General features: G+C 48.0%; 1 protein-coding gene across 3 annotated transcripts in view; it reads right to left on the bottom strand.

The window, feature by feature from the left end:
• The window catches only part of rab4b (RAB4B, member RAS oncogene family), a 50,674-nt gene extending 35,752 nt beyond the window's left edge, over positions 1–14,922 (bottom strand). Inside the window, exon 1 of one of the 3 annotated variants that reach the window (XM_048522213.2) lies at positions 14,815–14,922. In XM_048522213.2, coding sequence (XP_048378170.1) covers positions 14,815–14,830 — 16 coding nt within the window. In that variant the 5' untranslated portion in view covers positions 14,831–14,922. Of the gene's footprint in view, positions 1–11,745; positions 11,844–14,814 lie in introns of those variants that run through there. The other 2 variants (XM_048522212.2, XM_048522211.2) reach the window with 2 other exon arrangements.
• Between the last annotated feature and the right edge of the window lie 5,908 nt (positions 14,923–20,830).

Genomic DNA, 20,830 nt, shown 5'->3' with positions numbered 1-20,830 from the left:
AAAAGGATAAGGGCAGCATACACAAGGAAATGCTATTTGCACAAAGTCCCCACCATGCACTTGGATTTGGAACTCTGAATACCATTACAGTTGCTTGGCCAAAATTCCAGGAATACCCTGATCAGCAACACTGTGCGTGTACTGGCATCACAGATGGAAGAGGCTCAAGAAGTTGGCTCACCATCATCTTCTGAGGGGCAACTTTGGATGGGCAACAGATACAGACCTTAAGCAACACTCACAACTCATGAATGACTTTAAAGAAGCCTCAGGGACGGAGTCACACAAGTTTACCACTCACATATTGATGAACTCACTACCCACTGTTGAATTGACACACAGGGCAGTATGACCTCACAAACTACCTGAACTCAGAGCTGTGATCCCTAGTGGTAGATAGGATGGTAAATGGTGGCAAATGGTTAACCAGCCAAGTACATGTCTTCTCCACCCTCAGCTCCTCTTACTGAATGCAGGAATGAGTGTCTGGAAGTTGAGTGATAGCATAGCGTCTTACAGTCATACAGCATGGGATCTTTGGTCTGGGTTGTGATGAGTTTCCTAGAAGACATTGGGAGCAAATGAGACAGCACCTTTGGAAGGGGTAGGGAGTACAGGTAGGAAACAGTTACTATGTACTTAGGCTGATCATGTATATTTACATCAATTACACTGAAAGGCAATTTATAAACCATAATTAAGGTCACCAATATTTCAGATAATGACTTACTGTTAAAGCACAAAAGGTGAGAGGGGCGGCAGGTTGGATTATTTACAATTACTGTCTACTGAGCTACATAAACTAATCTGCTTCCATTGGAGTTAAAATAATCTAAAATATGATTTTATAAACAAATAAAAATACAACTTATTCTGCACACTGTATAGCATAAAAACAACTTGGTTGTGCTTCTCTGCAGCCCCTGACTTCATTCATTTTCAATGATTACCTCGAGTTATGGAGTTGGATCCTTGCTGGCTATAGCTTCATAGAAGCTGTCAGGGGTAGGACAGGGGCCCAATCCATCTCCATAAGGTGTATTATTAACATACAGTTCGATCGGGGGCATCATCAAGCTAATCAGCAACTTTTCCAGTAATAGACTATCGCTTAACTTCAAAAATCTTGTGCCTTCAACTTACATTGTTGCTTAGCTCCTTATCCATTGCCCCTGAAAATTATTCGTAACTCTGCTGACCAACCTTGCATCTATCACTCATCAATCCATAGATATCCAACATACTGCAGTGAAAATCCAAACTTGCACCAAATCCTGATCACCCATCCACCCCTACCCTCGCTCTTGGTCCCCACAGCCCTGAGTTTTGGGTTCTCCCACGAGCAGCTGCATCCACTATTTTATACAGAATCAAGAATCTCTACAGAGTGGAAACATGCCATTCTGCCCATCAAGTCCACACTAGCCCTCTGAAGAGTATCCCACCCGCACCCACAACATCAGCCCTTTGAAGAGTGTCTCACACAAACCCAATCCCCTAATCTGGCATTTCCCATGGCTAATCCACCTCGCCTACAGATCCCTGGACACTGGATGATTTAGCATCTACCTGACCTACACTAACTACTGTGGAAGGAAACTGGAGCATGTGAGGAAACGCATGCAGACTCAGGGAGAACATGCAAACTCTACTCAATCACCCAAGGGTAGAATCGAACCTGGTTGCCTGCCCGATGAGGCAGCAGTGCTAACCACTGAGCCACTGTGTACTAACCTGTGAAAATACCTTCCTAGACCCCACACTCTTCCCTTAAGGTACACTCCTCGATCAAACTTTTGTTCTGCCCTAAGCCATTGAAGAGCTCTGCAGTTAACCTGATAGCATTAGGCCGGCAGCAACGCATGGAACACAGGTTTAACAACCCTCTTGGCCTTTCAAAGTGATTAACTTTTGATGTTATTAACTTGCAGATCCTTTCTGGAAAGAAGCATTTTTAATCTATGCAATGAATCTAGAAATAACATCTGCATCAGCCCAAGTTTCTTCCTAACTTAGTCTCATAACCGCAATTAAAATAATTCCAAAAATTACTTGACGTTTGCATTTAACTGCCAGTTGATGAATCAAGAGAATTTCAAAATTATCAAGTAAAAAACATTCAACAGTACTCTCCCTCTCTATCATCTGGAAAGGTTACCAACCACACAGACTGAAAGGATTTAAGAAATTGGCATGCTATCATCATCTCCAGGGCAACCCCAAAGATGGTCAATAAGTGCCAATGATGCCCACTTGAGACTGAATACAAAATGTCTAAAAACAAATATTAGAATCAAGCTTAGAAAACTGGCAGATTGGTCTTCATGGCTTAGTTAAGATGCTGCTCTTGTCTTGCAGTGTGGCAATTCATCTCAGAGGGAGCGGGTAGTTTTTCTACCACTGTCAACTCATCAAATGAAACTGCAATGTGGTTTTGTACAAAATGTTACAAACGTAAAAGGGTCACAAGGGGCATATAGCCAAGCATAACTGATTTTCCTCCTTTTGCCAACTTTGAAACTTTCCATCCTCTCCCACAGGAGGTGGCAGTGTGTACAGCAATGACTTAAGGGGCACTGTCTCCTGTAAATGAACAAATAATTGGTCATCACATGGCCAAGTTTAATGGATGGGCCCACTAGCTGGGAGATGACGACAGCACTTCAGAGCCAAATGTGATCACAAGTTAACTTTCTTAACCGACATTAAAGGTAGGTGGGTTAGGTTTGATATTTCAATTCAAACGAAAAAAAATGCAAACCAAAAATGCGCACATTTCAATAAGTGGCAGCCAGAATTTTGGTCACAGACTTAGCAGTAGAGTTTAAAGATAATAAAATGTGAGGCAGGATGAACACAGCAGGCCAAGCAGCATCTCAGGAGCACAAAAGCTGACGTTTCGGGCCTAGACCCTTCATCAGAGAGGGGGATGGGGAGAGGGAACTGGAATAAATAGGGAGAGAGGGGGAGGCGGACCGAAGATGGAGAGTAAAGAAGATAGGTGGAGAGAGTGTAGGTGGGGAGGTAGGGAGGGGACAGGTCAGTCCAGGGAAGACGGACAGGTCAAGGAGGTGGGATGAGGTTAGTAGGTAGCTGGGGGTGCGGCTTGGGGTGGAAGGGATGGGTGAGAGGAAGGACCGGTTAGGGAGGCAGAGACAGGTTGGACTGGTTTTGGGATGCAGTGGGTGGGGGGGAAGAGCTGGGCTGGTTGTGTGGTGCAGTGGGGGGAGGGGACGAACTGGGCTGGTTTAGGGATGCAGTAGGAGAAGGGGAGATTTTGAAACTGGTGAAGTCCACATTGATACCATATGGCTGCAGGGTTCCCAGGCGGAATATGAGTTGCTGTTCCTGCAACCTTCGGGTGGCATCATTGTGGCACTGCAGGAGGCCCATGATGGACATGTCATCTAGAGAATGGGAGGGGGAGTGGAAATGGTTTGCGACTGGGAGGTGCAGTTGTTTGTTGCGGACTGAGCGGAAGTAAAGTTTAAATGTCATTTCACAAATGGATTAAAAGGGATTTTTTTTTACAGGGTCTCTGACTTTGCACTCAGTTTGACTGCCTTGTCTTGGTTTCTTCTTTATTACCAGCTTGTATTTATCTTAATCTAACCAGGGAACAATGTCAACACGGCAACTGGCAACCATGTGATCTGTGAGCTCGTCCAAAATGCAAGTCACTAGTGAACAATGCTACAACTAAGGCCAATGAGAATACAGGCTGGAAGCCTGCTTCCTTGTTATTTGCCAAGCCATAAAGACCAGACAGCTGATTGTCAAATAAACCCTGCTCTTGGGGACAGATTATAATAGTACTAGACTATCACAGAAATGTCATAAGGTCAGACCCAATCTTGGCATACAACCATAAGACATTGGAGCAGAAATTAGGCTGTTCGGCCCATCGAGTCTGCACCGCCAATCAATCATGTCTGCCAGGTTCCTTAACGCCATTCTGCCACTTTCACCCCATGACATTTGATAATCAAGAACCTATCTATCTCAGTCTTAATTGTACTCAATGGCCTGGCCTCCACTGCCTTCTGTGGCAGGGAATTCCACAGATTCACTACTATCTGGCAGAAGAAGTTTCTCCTTATGTCCGTTCTAATAGATATTCGCTTTACTCTAAATATGTGCCCTCGGGTCTCTCCTACAAATGAAAACATCTTCCCAACATCCAATCTACCCAGGCTATTCAGTATTCTGTAAGTTTCAATTAGATCCCTCCTCATCCTTCTAAACTCCAAAGAGTGTAATCCCAGCATCCTCAAACGTTCCTCATATGTTAAGCTTTTCATTCCTGGGACCACTCTCATGAAACTCCTCTGAACCTGCTCCAGGGCCAGTACATCCTTCTTGAAATATGGGATCCAAACCTGCACACAATTCTCCAAATGTGGCCTGGCCAGAGTCTTATAGACCCTGAATAGTACATCCTTGCTTTTATATTCAAGTCCTCTCAAAATAAATGCCAACATTGCATTTGCCTTGCTGACTACTGACTCAACCTGCAAGTTTACCTTTGGAGTTCTAGTCGAGGTTTCTCACAGTCTCTTTGCACTTTAGACTTCTGAATTTTCTTCCCTTGACCTCACACTTTCCCATGTTGTACTCCATCTGCCACTTATTTGCCCACTCTCCTAACCTGCCCAAATCCTTCTGCAGCCTCCCACTTCCTCATTACTACCTGTGCTTCTATTCAACAAATAACATGACAGTTGTTGGGTAGTTTGCTGTAGCAAATCCGCCAATGTAAGGTGGATAGAACCTTGCATGGAGCCTGAACACAGGCAATGAAGCATTGGAATAAATCAGCTGTCAATTCTCAGTATATTGTTACTTTAGTGGTGGGTAAATTATTGCAAAGGGCTCTGGCAGATAGGATTTATGCTCACTTAGATAGGCACAATTTGATTCATGATAGCAGCATGGATTTGTGAGGGGTAGATCACGGCTCACAAATCTTATTGAATTGTTTGAAGACGTGATCAAACATGTGGATGAAGATAGAGCAGTGGATGTGGTATACATGGATTTAAGTAAGGCATTTGATCAGGTTCCCCATGGTAGGCTCATGCAGAAAGTAAGGAGGCATGGTATACAGGGAAATCTGGCAGACTGGATTCAGAATTGGCTGAGCCTTAGAAGACAAAGGGTGGTAATGGGCAGAAACTATTTACAGTTATGAATGGTGTACCACTAGGATCTGTTCTGGGTCCTCTCCTATTTGTAATTTTTGTGACTGATTTGGATGTAGGAGCGGAAGGGTCGATTAATATGTTTGCAGATGATATGGAGGTGGGTCGCACTGTGGATAGTGCAGAGGGCTGTTCTGGGTTACAAAGGAACATTGACAGGCTGTAAAGCTAGGCTGAGAAGTGGCAGATGGGGTTTAACCCTGAAAAGTGAGGGGTGATTCATTGTGGAAGGACAAATTTGAAAGCAGAATATGGGGGTTAACGGAAAGATTCTTGGCAATGTGGAGGAGCAGAGGGATCTTGGGATTCATCCACAGTTCCCTGAAAGCTGCCACCCAGGTGGATAGAGTTGTTAAGAAGGCATATGGTGTGTTAGCTTTCATTAATAGAGGGACTGAGTTCAAGAGTTGTAAAGTTATGCTCCAGCGATACAAAAGCCTGGTTTGGCCACATCTAGAGTAGTTTGTTCTGGTTGCCTCATTATAGGAAAGATGTGGATGTGTTGGAAAAGGTGCAGAGCAGATTTACCAGGATGTTGCCCAGAATGAAAGGAAGGTCTTATGAGCAAAGGTTGAGAGACCTAGCGTTTTTCTCTTTAGAACAACGAAGGATGAGAGGTAATATGATTGAGGTGTACAAAGTGATCAGAAGTGTAGATAGAGTGGACAGCCAGAGCCTTTTTCCTCAGGTGGAGGTAGCTATTATGAGGGGGCATAGTTTTAAAGTGAGTGGAGGTAGATATAGGGGAGATGTCAAAGTTAAGTTCTTTACTCAAGAGTGGTACGGGCATGGAACGCGTTGCCAGAGATTGTGGTGGAGTTGGCCTCGTTAGGGGCATTTAAGCAGCAATTAGATAGGCATATGGATAATAGTATAAGGTAGGGGTGGAGGTTAGATAGACCTTAGGTTTGGGTAAAAGTTCAGCACAACAGCATGAGCTGAAGGGCCTATACTGTGCAGTACTGCTCTATGTTCTATATGACTCTACTTAACACTACAAGGTTGCTTAAGTTGTTTTTACTGAGCAACCCACTTAGTTGCATACCTCATCTTGACCAGGGGATGGGCAGTAAATGTTCTGACAGCATCATGGGAGCAGATAGAAAGTTAAACAGCATTGAAGTTCATTCATCCAGCAGCTCAATGTTGAAATCTCGCTGGCAATGCTACCTCACTTTCAAATAAGCAATAGATTTCCCACAGTGTGCAGAAGGCAACATTCTTAAGCAGATTTTGCTCAAATCACCTCAGCCGCAGCAGTTAACATTAGCACAAGGCAATGGTCACTTTGTTTGTTGGCGCACTGACTGATGTGTCAGGGAGCCTTTTATATTCTGATGATCCCTTACAAGATGCCATTGGGAACTCCTTGTACTGACAGGGTAAGGCCATCCACGATGATGAGGAATGGGTGTGTGCACTCACACTTGGGAATTAGTTATTAAATATAGAGTGGGGTGGAAAAGAGACAGGGAGAAGGAGAATTAACAGGCCATACAAGGTCCAAAATTCATCAACAGCAGAAAAAGCGAACAAAGATGAGGCACCTTACTAGCTATGATGAAAGAAAACTACCATGCAAAGGTGGTCCAAGTCATCATGGAATTTCATAAATGCTGACCACCAACCAGTCAAACAATGACGGTGTCAAAATAAAATCATGCACGTTTCCACTGGAGTTCTCAAGAAACTGCTACAATGATACTTCGATATTCTCTTTGAAGTGTGGTCACTCAAAGCAGTGACAACTTGCTCATTGCACTTCATCACATTTTGAGGACCACAGCCTTCACAATGCATAGGGGCAGCAGAGAAGGTAAGTAAAGGAAACAGATCCTGCACTCTGAATCCCACTACCCAATGGCACGCAAGTCCTCCAGCACCAAAGAGCTGCGGGTTAAGAATGGCCTGAGGAAGATCCAAGGCAGAAACTTTGTCCTCTAATTGAGGGTCAGCTGATACAGCTTTAGTCACCCGGTTGTGAGCAAGTGGTAACCTGCTCTCTCTATCCTTCCCTCCAGCAAACAGGTCTCATTGTCCTTCACCAATCCTCTGGTGGAAGCAGGATTGCAGAATCTGTCGGCAATTTCTAATGCCAATGAGAAAGAAAATCAGAGCTAACAAGGTGCAGAGCTGGATGAATACAGCAGGCCAAGCAGCGTCAGAGGAGCAGGAAGGCTGATGTTTCTTCAGAAATGTGGGAGGGGAAGCAGGTTCTGAAATAAATAGGGAGAGTGGGTGAGGCAGATAGAAGATGGATAGAGGAGAAGATAGGTGAACAGGAGAGGCAGATATGGAGCTAGTAAAGGTGAGTGTAGTTGGGTAATTAGGGAGGGGATAGCTCAATTCAGGGAGCATGGACAGGTGAAAGGGGCATGATGAGGCTAGTAGGTAGGAGATGGGATTGGGGCTTGAGGTGGGAAGAGTGGATAGGTGGGAGGAAGGACAGGTTGGGAAGGTGGGGACAAGCTGGGCTGGTCTTTGGATGTGGTGGGGGAGGGGAGACTTTGAAGCTTGTGAAGTCCACATTAATACCATTGGGCTGCAGGGTTCCCAAGCCAAATATGAGGTGCTGTTCCCGCAAACCTTCGGGTGGCATCGCAGGAGGCCCATGATGGACATGTCGTCTGAGGAGTGGGAGGGGGAACTGAAATGGTTCGTGATTGGGAGGTGCAGTTGTTTAGTGTGAACCGAGCGTAGGTGTTCCACAAAAAGAAAATCAACGTGCCCTGTTTCCTGTACAAAGTAAACTGTGTCGTTTACATTCCTATTTGTAGCCTGAAGAGAGAACAGCATATTCACTGTTACGTAACAAGATACCTGTAAATGCTAGATATCCTGAGGATACCTCAAACTCACTGGAAATTCTCACGTCACCAAAGGAATAATTCACAACTGGGAACTAATGATTTATTTTGAATCTCAAATCAAGTAATCTGTTAAAGAGATAACAAGGTGTAGAGCTGGATGAACACAGCAGGCTAAGCAGCATCAGAGGAGCAGGAAAGCTGACGCTTCGGGCCCAGACTCAAGAAGGGTATCTCAGATTCTCCAGGATCTGCAGTTCCTGCTATCTCTAATCTGCTAAAGAGTTGGGCGATACTGCTGAACTCAGTGCCTCAGGTCTAGAGAAGAGAGCCAGCTGTGTCTGGACCCTGTCGAATTAATCCTACCAGAATGCGCAAGTGAGGGAAGTACGGAAGAAAGTGTGGTGATGATTCCACCTCCTCTCCTCCCCAACCAGATGGTCGAGAAACAGTGACTCAATTCGCAAAAGAACAGTATACACCACACATCACAAGACTCTGACATAACATACGTCATTATAAGACCATAAGACATAAGAGTGGAAGTAAGGCCATTCGGCCTGTTGAGTAGGGGTAATAGGGTGTAGAGCTGGATGAACAAAGCAGGCCAAGCAACATCAGAGGAGCAAGAAAGCTGATGTTTCAGGTCTGGACCCTACTTCAGAAACAGAATTTCTTGTTATGTCAGATTCTCCAGCATTTGCAGCTCCTACTATCCCTATAAATCCATACAGCACATTCAACATAATAAAACATCTAAATACGTTCACATAAGTGTTTTGAAAAAGTGTGACACTGAGCTACATTAGATGCTATTGGGACAGGTGATCAAAAGCTTCACCACAGTGGTACTGACTGGATCAATACGGAGGCAGAGAAGAAAATTAAACAACTGTATCAGGGAAACTATTACACAGCCAACACAGTAAAAATTAGCCTTTTATTTCTCGACATCCATTCAGGAAATAAGAACAGCAGGCTGCTGTCACCCAATACAGGTATAAAGTAGCTCACAGATGGTCCATGCACTGCAGGAACATGATGCAAACCAAGCCTGAAAGCAGAGACTCAGTGCTTGCGACCCAACCCCAACACTCAGCTGTCAGATCCAGCAAGTGCAGCCCTGTACCAGCCTCACTCTCCTCAATGCTGACAATCAGTACAAAGCACACAATGTCCACAGGGACACACTGTACTCTATAAGGCAATTGATATTTTATTGTCATTTGTTCCCAGCCAGTGGCTGGCTGTAAACCAAATGGTTTTGAACAAAACTTGTGCTGCTCAGATCAGAAGTTCTCATTACAAGACAATTTCACCCTCCACTTAAAGGTTATGAATCACAACTCCATCACCCAGCAAGTACAGCAGAAACCTCACCCAGTGTGAACTGACAGCATCGGCAGCCAAGCTATCCAGGCATGGGGACACAAGACAGGGTTACAAAAGCCCAACCGTGCCAGCAACTGAACTGTCCACATGAGTATTTTATAACCATTATCACTATCCTCTACCAACTCAAGTTCACTTCCCCTGGCTACAACTTTTTTTTATTCTTAGGGGCAGCATGGTGGTTCACTGGTGTGCACTGCTGTCTCACAGCACTAGGGACCCGGGTTTGATTCCGCTTTCAGGTGACTGTTGGACTTTTCACGTTATCCCAATGTTTGCGTGGGTTTCCTCCAGATGCTCTGGTTTCTTCCCACAGTCCAAAGATGCACAGGCTAGGTGGACTGGCCTTGCTAAATTGCCCATAGTGTTCAGGGATGTGGAGCTTAGGTGGCTTATAGAGGGATGGGTCGGTGTGCACTTGTTGGGCCAAAGGGCCTGTTTCTACACTGTAGGGATTCTATGATCTCCCCACCCCCACCCAATTCACTGGATAAAAGAGCACCAAATAATATCTATTGCAATATTGCTAATTTCAGCCCAACTGAGATCAGCAAACCTTGCAAATTGGGACAGTGAATGAATTTCCTGATCAATGCCATGTAGCAACAGTGGATGATAAAGGATCCAATCTCGCAGGCACCTGTCTTGATTTTGCAACTGATGCACAAGTTAGAATGTAAAGAACTGGACAATACCCTCGCCTCCCCAACACCAGCCCAAACAGGATGACTATTACTGAGATAACATAGTATGGAGCTGGAGAAGCAGAAATTTCTGAAGAGTCCAACTCGAGAAACATTGGCTTTCCTGCTCCTCTGATGCTGCCTGGCCTGCTGTGTTCCTCCAACCCCGCAGTTATCACTGACTCCAGCATCGGCAGTTCTTACTACCTCTGACTATTACTGAGAACTGGTTTGCACAGAACAAGAAATCGCTCATTCGACAGCAGCCTGTTTCTGAATTAGAACATTTTGGGGCTCATTTCCTCAGTAAAAACCTGATTGCATGGGCCAGGCTGGCACCGGTTGCATTGAGAGTGCTGTCAGGGGTACTTTCCTTTGGAGTAAGAGTTAAAGCAAGGCACTTTTCCACTCAAAAATCTTAAAAAGCCACAGCACTATTTGAAGAGCAGGGTGGTCCTCAACAGTGCCCCACTCAAATTCCTACCTGACAACCGTCAGCATAAAAAAAAGCAAAGCAAACTACTGTACACATTGAGAATATGAAAAGAGACAGAAAGTGCTAGAACAGTGACACACAGTGGGACGTATCTAGGAAGTACAGAAACACTCACTTGTTTCAATGAAGTCCGATATTGGGCTGGAATTGTTAACTATTTCTTTCCACAGATGCTTCTAGACATGCTGAGCTTCTCCAACGTGTTCTAATTTTATTTTGGGTCATTAATACATTGCTGATCATGGCAGTTAGCAGTGCACACGCTGTTGTAACAACAGCGACTATTTAAACACAAGTACTGCATTGACTGTAAAGCCCCAAGGTCGTGAAAGATAATACAGAAAAAACATACATTTCTGGTCCTTCTCTACAAAATACAAGTATTTGTTGAAACTAATTTAAGTCTTAAATGAATTACAAGCTACATTCATTGCCAGAAATCTCTAAAGTCTGCTCTGTAGTTAACTAAACTACTGAAAATCTATAAACTTTAAAAAAAAAGAATGAAAGTTGCGGTTGGAGGCTGGCTTTTCATCCTGTCCTTCAGTTGAGCTAATGACCTTGAATTCCAACTGATCTAGCACACCTATATTTACTTCCTTATACTCAGCAGGTTGAAAGTCACACTGGGGAAGGAAATATTTGCCAGATCACATTAAAAGCTATCCTGTACAGTGCATCAAGAAAGCAGAAGTGGCAATAAAGGCGGAATGTTGAAATAGATATACGATAAATAAATTGCCCGGCCTTCAACAAACTCAAGACTAACAGTGCTACAGGTTGACAGCTAATTTAGAAAACAAGAACAAACACTCCCTCAATCTGCCGCTCAATTCATGCATGCTTTGATTCCTTTGATATCTTAAAACCCATCTATATCCGATTTGAATACACACAATTGAACAGCCAAAGTCCCCATGATAAAGACTTCGAAACTTCACAACATTGGGATTAAAAAAACTCTTCATCTCAGTCAAAGCCTCCTTTCAAAGCATTCTGTTTGTCCCAATAAGATGGTCTCACATTCTTCTGAATGTGAGGGAACACAAGCTTTGCCAACTATATTTCTCCTCATAGGAAATCATTGGCATTGTTAAAATTAAAAACTTTTTACTTCTAACACCTTAATGTGCAATGTATTAGATATCACCTTGCGGTGAAGATACCTGCAGAAATTCCACCAAGAAGCCTTGCCATACTTTTTCTGGTGGGAGGGAAAACTTTAACTTTTTCAATCCTTCCAGCAAACTGGGTTTTTAAAAAGCTAGTGTTGCCCATTTTAAGACGACTAGATATTTTTCGAGGTTTGCAGAGGTGATCACGTGGGAAGTAATGATTGCATCATATCACAGCCAAACTTGACTGTGGTTCCAATTCGGGTGGGGGGAGGGGTGTCAAGCCAAATTGTGACAAATGACAGGGACAGACTGCCAACATTCATTTTCGCCATTTATTGGATGCTGCTGTTGATGTTTCAATCAAGCCCACAATACAAATGGATGATGGCTGCCACAAATGACAGAATCACAGATTTAGAATATAACGTACCCTCCGGCAAAGCTTATTGTCCGAAGATTAGTGCAGCAGGTCAATTTCATAGCTAACATTTACAGGACACTGATAATAATGATTACCAACTTCACCATTGTGTTGGTAAGTCAAAAACAGAAGGGGCATTTCCCAATCTGTTTTTTCCAGAACATGTACGAAGCTTCCCGCAAACCAGGCGATACATAAATGGTGCAGCCATTAGAGAGGAGACAGTGATAATGGGAACTGCAGATGCTGGAGAATTCCAAGATAATAAAATGAGAGGCTGGATGAACACAGCAGGCCAAGCAGCATCTCAGGAGCACAAAAGCTGACGTTTCGGGCCTAGACCCTTCATCAGAGCTCCGATGAAGGGTCTAGGCCCGAAACGTCAGATTTTGTGCTCCTGAGATGCTGCTTGGCCTGCTGTGTTCATCCAGCCTCACATTTTATTATCTTAGAGAGGAGACAGTGCACAGTTACAGTGTGCAACACAAGCAGGCAACAGGTATGACTGCATCTAAGCTGGTGCTGTATTTGACAACATATAAACTTCTCACTATACTCATTGAGTACATATGAGAATAAAAGCTTTTCTATTCTAATATACTGCTTGTAGTAGAGAACATAAATCTTGCTGAGACATGTGTTGTTGAATTTTTGCATCTTGCATTCATCAGGACAAACACAAGAATACTAATTTTCAAAAAAAAAATCACAGCAACTTACACTACAGGGTGTCGACTGATTGGCAAGCTAACCCGGATTGTTTGAGGCATTGCCAGAGAAAAAAACAATTGGGAAACTAAGTTCCCCAAGCTTCTGGGTATTTTGATAAAATACACACAGCTTGGACATATTTGATTTGTTTGCAGAGAACAAGCCCCTAGGAGTTTATTGTCACCATGGAGAAAGTAATGGGAAACTATCAGCCAGCCCACAAGTAAATTGCCAATTACTACTGTTTTATCTGTATTAAAAATTGTTATCTGTGTTTTGCATTCATCAGAATATATGTAAGAATGCCAAGATGAAAAGCTTTGGCAATGTGTCTCCCTTTACAGGAGTTAAAATGCTCACCTACTTCAGCTCTTGATAAAACTTATTTTTCCCCTCTCTTTCAAATGTCCATTTCTAAATGTTCATCAATCTCATTAAGAGAATGGGTCAGAAGGAACCACCAAATCTGAGAAGCAAGACAGCTGAATCTCCATAAAGAATACATTACATCAGGGGGCCCGGATACTCTCCACGTCCAGTTCCTTTCAAAAGGGAGTCAATATTATATTGGGAAACAAAGCAGATAATTTGCTGGTAGATTGCGGCCCAAGTGGCAAATGAATTAAATGCTAGCCTGGTACTGAGATGAATTTCAGTCAGGAGAAGTCTCCACAGCTTTTTGATACATTCCATGGTATCATACCAGGGAGACAACACCATCTCATCCACGATCATCACCAGGTTAGCAATTCCACGATGTCCTCTGGTGTCAGGAGCTTAAGTAAAAAGACTCACACAAGAAAAACAAACTAAAACACAAAGGCAAAGTCTAAAGTGGTAAAAACATTGCATTGAGCTACAGAAACCAATAAACTTTCAAACAGCCTACTGTGGGAATTATTTGGAGACACATTTTTGATGCAATATCACAATCACCCATTTCTACAGCACCTTTAAGATTATAAAATTCCCCAAAGCCAATTTACAGGAGTATTATAAAGCCAAATTTGACTATAAGGCAAAAAAATCTGGCCAAAGAACCAAGTTCCAAGAAGTGTTCTTAAGGTAAAAACAGAAAAGGTGATGGAGAAGGCAGGGGGACGGGGGGAAAGAGTGGTGAACGAGGACAAACAGTTACAATATTTAAAAGACATTTGGATAAGTCCATAAATAAAGAATCTCTGGAAGGATATGGGCCAAGCGCAGGCAGGTAGAACCAAAATAACAAAGTGTGGAGCTGGATGAACACAGCAGGCCAAGCAGCATCTCAGGAGCACAAAAGCTGACGTTTCGGGCCTAGACCCCAGCGTTTGTGCTCCTGAGATGCTGCTTGGCCTGCTGTGTTCATCCAGCTCCACACTTTGTTATCTTGGATTCTCCAGCATCTGCAGTTCCCATTATCATTGGTTTGGGATTATGGTCGGCATGGGCTAGTTGGACTGAAGGGTCTGTTTCCGTACTGCGTGGCAAATACTAAGTCTAAAAATACTAGAAAAAAGTGAGAAATAACAGGAGGGACCAAACAGTGTGCGGCAAGCCGGGAAGTTGAGGAAGGCAAGAGGAGGAGGAGGAGGATCTGTTACTGTGAGGGTGTACAAAAGTTGGGGAGGGGGCGATCAGGGAAATGGGGGAGTCGGGGCTAGGGAAGTGGTCATGGTCGGGGTTTAGGGGAGGAAAGAGGGCAGAGGTTAGGGAGAGGGGAAAGGGTTGCGTGGGGGCGGGTGGGGTGCGATGCAGTAAGGCCCGAGGTTCCTCTGGGTTATCAACAAGCAGCTTTCCCGGGCCGCAGGCGCCAATACCCCTCCCAACCTCCTCCCGGGGTATCGGGGCTGGGGTTCACTCACACCGTAACACAGCAGGCCTGTCGTCCCAGGCTGCAGGGCAAGCCCGCCTGTCAAGGAGACGAAAGGCCCTCGCTCAATCTCAATCAGAGGCCGGTAACCGACGACCTCAGGGCACAGGCCGTGTCTCTCTCACTGACTCACCGTAAGTCTCAGACATGTTGCTATGGGGAGGGAGCCGGTGTCTCCCGAGCTCACTCTCAATATGGCGGCGGCGGCGTCCTCGCCCTCCGCGACCAACGCGCTGCGTCATCACGTCGGCGGGCGCGAAGTCGGACCGCCGTCAACGTCAAGGCGTAACAGGCTCCTCGTTGTGTCATCACGTGTGACCAAAATGGCGCAGATGCTGCGAGTATGAGTTGAACACCGCAGAGATTGAGATGTGCATTACTTATTGATGTGATTGTTCGTTACGTGTACTGAGTATAGGAATACATAAGAACGGCGAAAAGTGCATAAAGTCGCCATTCTCTGGCGCCCACTTGGTTACAAAAAACACAATTAAAAGATTTACCACAGCCAACAGGTAAGCAAGGAAAAACACAAAGTCCAGATCTGAGTGTCCCATCATCACAATGGTGCAGGCGCCAGGCTTGTGGCTACGGAAAGGCCAGGTCCCACTGCCTCACCGTCCTCAGCCTCACCACCCTCACTCTCACTGCCCCCACTCTCACCACCCCCACATTCACCATCCTCACCCTCACCACCCCCACACTCACCCTCCTCGCTCTCACCATCCTCGTCTCACCACCCTCACTCACCACCCTCACTCTCACTATCCCCACTCTCACCACCCTCACTCTCACCACACCCCCTCACCCCACCCTCACTCTCACCACCCCCACTCACTGTCCTCACCCTCACACTCACCACCCCCACACTCAACATCCTCACACTCACCACCCCCCCATCACCACCCTCACTCTCATCACCCCCTGCTCTCAACATCCTCACCCTCACCAACCCCTCACTGACCATCCTCACCCTCGCCATCCTCACTCTCTCCAACCTCACTCTCACCGCCCTCACCCTCACCACCCCCACTCTCACCACCCCCACACTCACCATCCTCACCCTCACCACCCCCACTCTCACCATCCTCACTCTCACCATCCTCACTCTCACCACCCCCACTCTCACCACCCCCACATTCACCATCCTCACTCTCACCCTCCCCACCCCTGGCTCACACCATCCTCACCCTCACCAACCCCACACTGACCATCCTCACCCTCTACACCCCCACTCTCACCATCCTCACTCTCACCATACTTACTGTCTCCACCCCCACACTCACCATCCTCAATCTCACCATCCTCAATCTCACCATCCTCAATCTCACCATCCTCACTCTCACCATCCTCACCCTCACCACCTTCACCTTCACCACCCCCACTCTCACCACCCCCACTCACCATCCTCACTCTCACCATCCTCACCCTCACCATCCTCACCTTCACCAACCTCACCCTCACCATCCCCACACTCACCACCCTCACTCTCACCACCCTCACTCTCACCACCCTCACTCTCACCACCCTCACTCTCACCATCCTCACTCTCACCATCCTCACTCTCACCACCCCAACTCTTACCACCCTCACTCCCACCATCCTCACCCTCACCACCCCCACACTCACCATGCTCACCCTCACCATCCCCACTCTCACCACCCCCACTCACCATCCTCACTCACCACCCCCACTCACCATCCTCACTCTCACCATCCTCACCCTCACCACTCCCACTCTCACCATCCTCACTCTCACCATCTTCACCCTCACCACCCCTGCTCTCACCACCCTCACACTCACCACCTCCCTATCACCACCCTCACCCTCATCACTCCCCGCTTTCACCATCCTCACCCTCCCCAACCCCTCACTGACCATCCTCACCCTCACCACTCCCACTCTCACCGCTCCCACTCTCACCATCCTCACTCTCACCAGCCCCACTCTCACCAGCCCCACTCTCACCATCCTCACCCTCACCAACCCCACACTGACCATCGTCACCCTCACCACCCCCACACTCACCATCCTCACTCTCACCACCCCCATACTCACCATCCACACTCTCACCCTCACCACCCCCACTCTCACCATCCTCACTCTCACCACCCCCACTCTCACCACCCCCACTGTCACCATCCTCACTCTCACCATCCTCGCTCTCACCCTCCTCGCTGTCACCATCCTCGCTCTCACCACCCTCGCTCTCACCACCCTCGCTCTCACCACCCCCACTCTCACCATCCTCACTCTCACCATCCTCACTCTCACCACCCCCACTCACCATCCTCACTCTCACCATCTTCACTCTCACCACCCCCACACTTACCATTCTCACCCTCACCACCCCTGCTGTCTCCGCCCTCACCCTCACCACCCCCGCTCTAACCATCCTCACACTCACCACCCCCCCATCACCACCCTCACCCTCATCACCCCCCGCTCTCACCATCCTCACCCCCCGCTCTCACCATCCTCACCCTCACCAGCCCCACTCTCACCATCCTCACCCTCACCAACCCCACACTGACCATCGTCACCCTCACCACCCCCACACTCACCATCCTTACTCTCACCATCCTCACTCTCACCATCCTCACCCTCACCACCCCTACTGTCACCACCCCCACTCTCACCACCCCCACTCTCACCATCCTCACTCTCACCATACTCACCCTCATCACCCCCACTCCCACCATCCTCACTCTCACTATCCTCACTCTCACCATCCTCACCCTCACCACCCCCACACTCACCACCCCCACACTCACCATCCTCACCCTCACCACCCTCACCCTCACCACCCTCACCCTCACCACCCCCGCTCTCACCATCCTCACCTTCACCATCCTCACCTTTACCACCCCCAGTCTCACCACCGTCCCCCTCACCACCCCCACTCTCACCATCCTCACCCTCACCACTCCCACTCTCACCATCCTCACCCTCACCACCCCCACTCTCACCACTCCCACTCTCACCACCCCCACTCACCATCCTCACTCTTGCCACCCCCACTCACCATCCTCACCTTCGCCACCCCCACTCTCACCACCATCACCCTCACCACCCCCACTCTCACCATCCTCATCCTCACCACCCCCCCCCCGCTCTCACCACCCTCATCCTCACCACCCCCTGCTTTCACCACCATTGGTCTCACCCTCACCGCCCGCGCTCTCACCCTCACCACCCCGCTCTATCCGCCCTCACCCTCACCACCCCCGCTCTTACCACCCTCACCGTCATCACCCCCCGCTCTCACCATCCTCACCCACCCTCCCCCGCTCTCACCGTCTTCATCCTCACCACCCTCCCTCTCACCCTCACCGCCCGTGCTCTCACCATCCTCACCCTCACCACCCCCGCTCTCACCATCCTCACCCTCACCACCCCTACTGTTACCATCCTCACCCTCACTACCCCTGCTCTCACTGTCCTCACCGCCCCCTGCACTCACCGTCCTCATCCTCACTACCCCCACTCTCACCGTCCTCGCTCTCACTATCCTCACCCTCGCCACCACCCCTCTCACCGTCCTCATCTTCACTACCCTCGATCTCACTCTCCTCCTCCTCACCACCCCTCTTTCACCACCCTCGATGTCACCATTCTCAACATCCTCATCCTCACCACCCTGCTCTTACCGTCCTCACCCTCGCTATCCCCACTCTCACCGTCCTCGCCCTCGCTGTTCCTGCTCACCCTCACCACCCTCGCTCTCACCATCCTCAACCTCTCTGCCCCCGGTCTCACCGACCTCACCCTTGCTGTCCCTACTTTCACTGTCCTCACCCTCACCATTCCTGCTGACCCTCACTGTCCCCTGCTCTCACCATCCTCGCTCTCTCTCCTCACCCTGACCGTCACCACCCCTGCTCTCACCCTTCTCACTGTCCTCATCCTCACCGTCCCCACTCTCACAGTCCTTACCCTCACCGTCCCCACTCTCACTGTCACTGCCTCACTGTCCCTGCTCTCACTGTCACTGCCTCACTGTCCCTGCTCTCACTGTCACTGCCTCACTGCCCCGCTCTTGCCGTCACAGCCTCACTGTTCCCCTGTCACTGTCACTGCCTCACCAGCCCCGCTCACACAGTCACTGCCTCACCGGCCCACTCTCGCCACCTAACTGACCCACCTTGATCGGCTGCCATTGCTCTAACCTACGCTCGATCCACAGCCCATACATCCAGCTGCACCATTCCCAGGTGCCACCTGACTCCTTAGGCAGGTAGTTATAACTGCGGGGGGTGGGGTGGTTGGAGCGTGTAGTTAGGGAAGGTCCTTATTTTTCTGGTCAGGTACATGTGGTTTCAACTCCCCCTTGGTCTCAAATTATGTTTGAGCAAGTTGATTGAAAATACCCCTCCCTACTCTGTTTTGACTCTGCTTTCTTCTTACCACTTGCTCACCTGTGATGGCCTGCATTACCCCTTAATGGGCTTGCAAAGGCTGTTGACACCAGAAAGCATTATGCAGTGTCCTTCTCCATTTTGGTTGCACCATGAAGTTTGCCACCATCCCTCGCCTGCTCCACAATGACATGGAAGTCGTGGTAATGACAGATGATTCCACCATTGACACGGTCCCTGTTGGGACCAGTGTCAAGCATGGCTGAACTACCACCCTGACAAGCCCGCTGCTGGAGTGGAGCTAACTTCCAGACCCTGTGGGGAATTATCAACCTCCACCACTTTCAAACCAAAACCAAACTACCCCCCCCCCCCCCCCCCCAATCAGTGTCATTGAGCAGTACGCACGTGATGCTTGTGTGTATGTACAATCTCAGAGGATGTACTCCAGACCATTGTCAGCACCTTTATGGAGGCATGAGAGAGCATGGGTCTCACCCTGAACATCCGCAAGACAAAGGTCCTCCACCAACCTGGCCTGGCATTGTGGGGCAAACCCCAGGTCATCAAGGTCCACGGGAATGCCTTAGAGAACGCTGACCATTTCCAATACCTTGTCCTATCAGCCAAAGCAGCTATTGATGAAGAGATCCAGCAGCGCTTCCAGAGTGCTCGCATAGCCTTCGGCTGCTTGAGAATGCAACACCAAGATATTGGTTTATAGAGTTGTGGTGGTTCCCTCCCTTCTATATGGCTCTGAGATGTTGGAACTGTCTACATCACAGACCTCAAGGCACTGAAGCAGTTCCACCAACACTGCCTGTGAAAGACCCTGTGAATCCACTGGGAGGAAAGACCCACCAACTCCAGCTTCCTCGACCAGGCCAACATCCCCATCATCAAGGCCTGAAATCCTCCCCCTTGACTGGCTGCGATGGGCTGGGCACACCGTCCGCATATCCGACACAAGACTCCCTGAGCCGCTGCCCCACCCCTGGCTCTGAAACGACAGGCCAGCCCCAGGTGGACAGAGGAAGCGTTTCAGTGATCCCCCTCGACCCCTCACCGGGGAAGTGCCACAGACACCTGGGAATCACCGGCCCCAAGACTGTCCAAAGTGGAGTCTCAAGGAGCATCGGGGAAGGTGTTGTGCTCCTGGAGACTCACTGTCAGGAAAAAGCAGAAGCCAGGGGGCAACCTGGGAAAGGGGCGCGCTGCCACACCAACGCCCCACCCACCCCCTTCCCATGCCTTCCTTCTGACCCCAAGTATAACAGAGCCTGCGGTAGCCCCATTGGTCTGCACAGCCACCTACAGACTCACCCTGAGACGGGGAGGGAGCCACCTTCATCTGCGAGGAACTGTCAGTGATGGTATAATAGGCTTTGCATGTAAATTAATCAATTGGACATCATGGCTGATGTGCTGGTGGTAGGTGATAGTTGAAAAATCCAGCTGAGTGATTTGGTGACAGGCAGAAAAAAGTGTTCAATCGCATGTAAGATCAACTCTGGTGTAAAAAAAATGAGCTTGAAAGGATGGTTGTTATGGTGCAGTGGTAATGTCCCTTCCTATGAGCCAGGAGGCCCAACTTCTCCACAGGTGTGTCGTGACATCTCAGAACATGTTGATTAGAAAATAGCTGTAAAACATTGAGGAAGGTACTTATGGTGCAGAGACCTAGGTTCAAGTGCCACCTGCTCTGGAAATGTGTCGTAACATGTTTGAACTATTTGATTAGGAAATATGCAGATGAATTGAGAATATGAGCAGCAGAAGGCCATTCAGCCC

The sequence above is a fragment of the Stegostoma tigrinum genome, chromosome 39, assembly GCF_030684315.1.
Source record: "Stegostoma tigrinum isolate sSteTig4 chromosome 39, sSteTig4.hap1, whole genome shotgun sequence".
NCBI classification, from domain to species: domain Eukaryota; kingdom Metazoa; phylum Chordata; class Chondrichthyes; order Orectolobiformes; family Stegostomatidae; genus Stegostoma; species Stegostoma tigrinum.
Note: the sequence above shows the minus strand (reverse complement) of the source record. Positions and strands in the feature narration are given on the sequence as shown.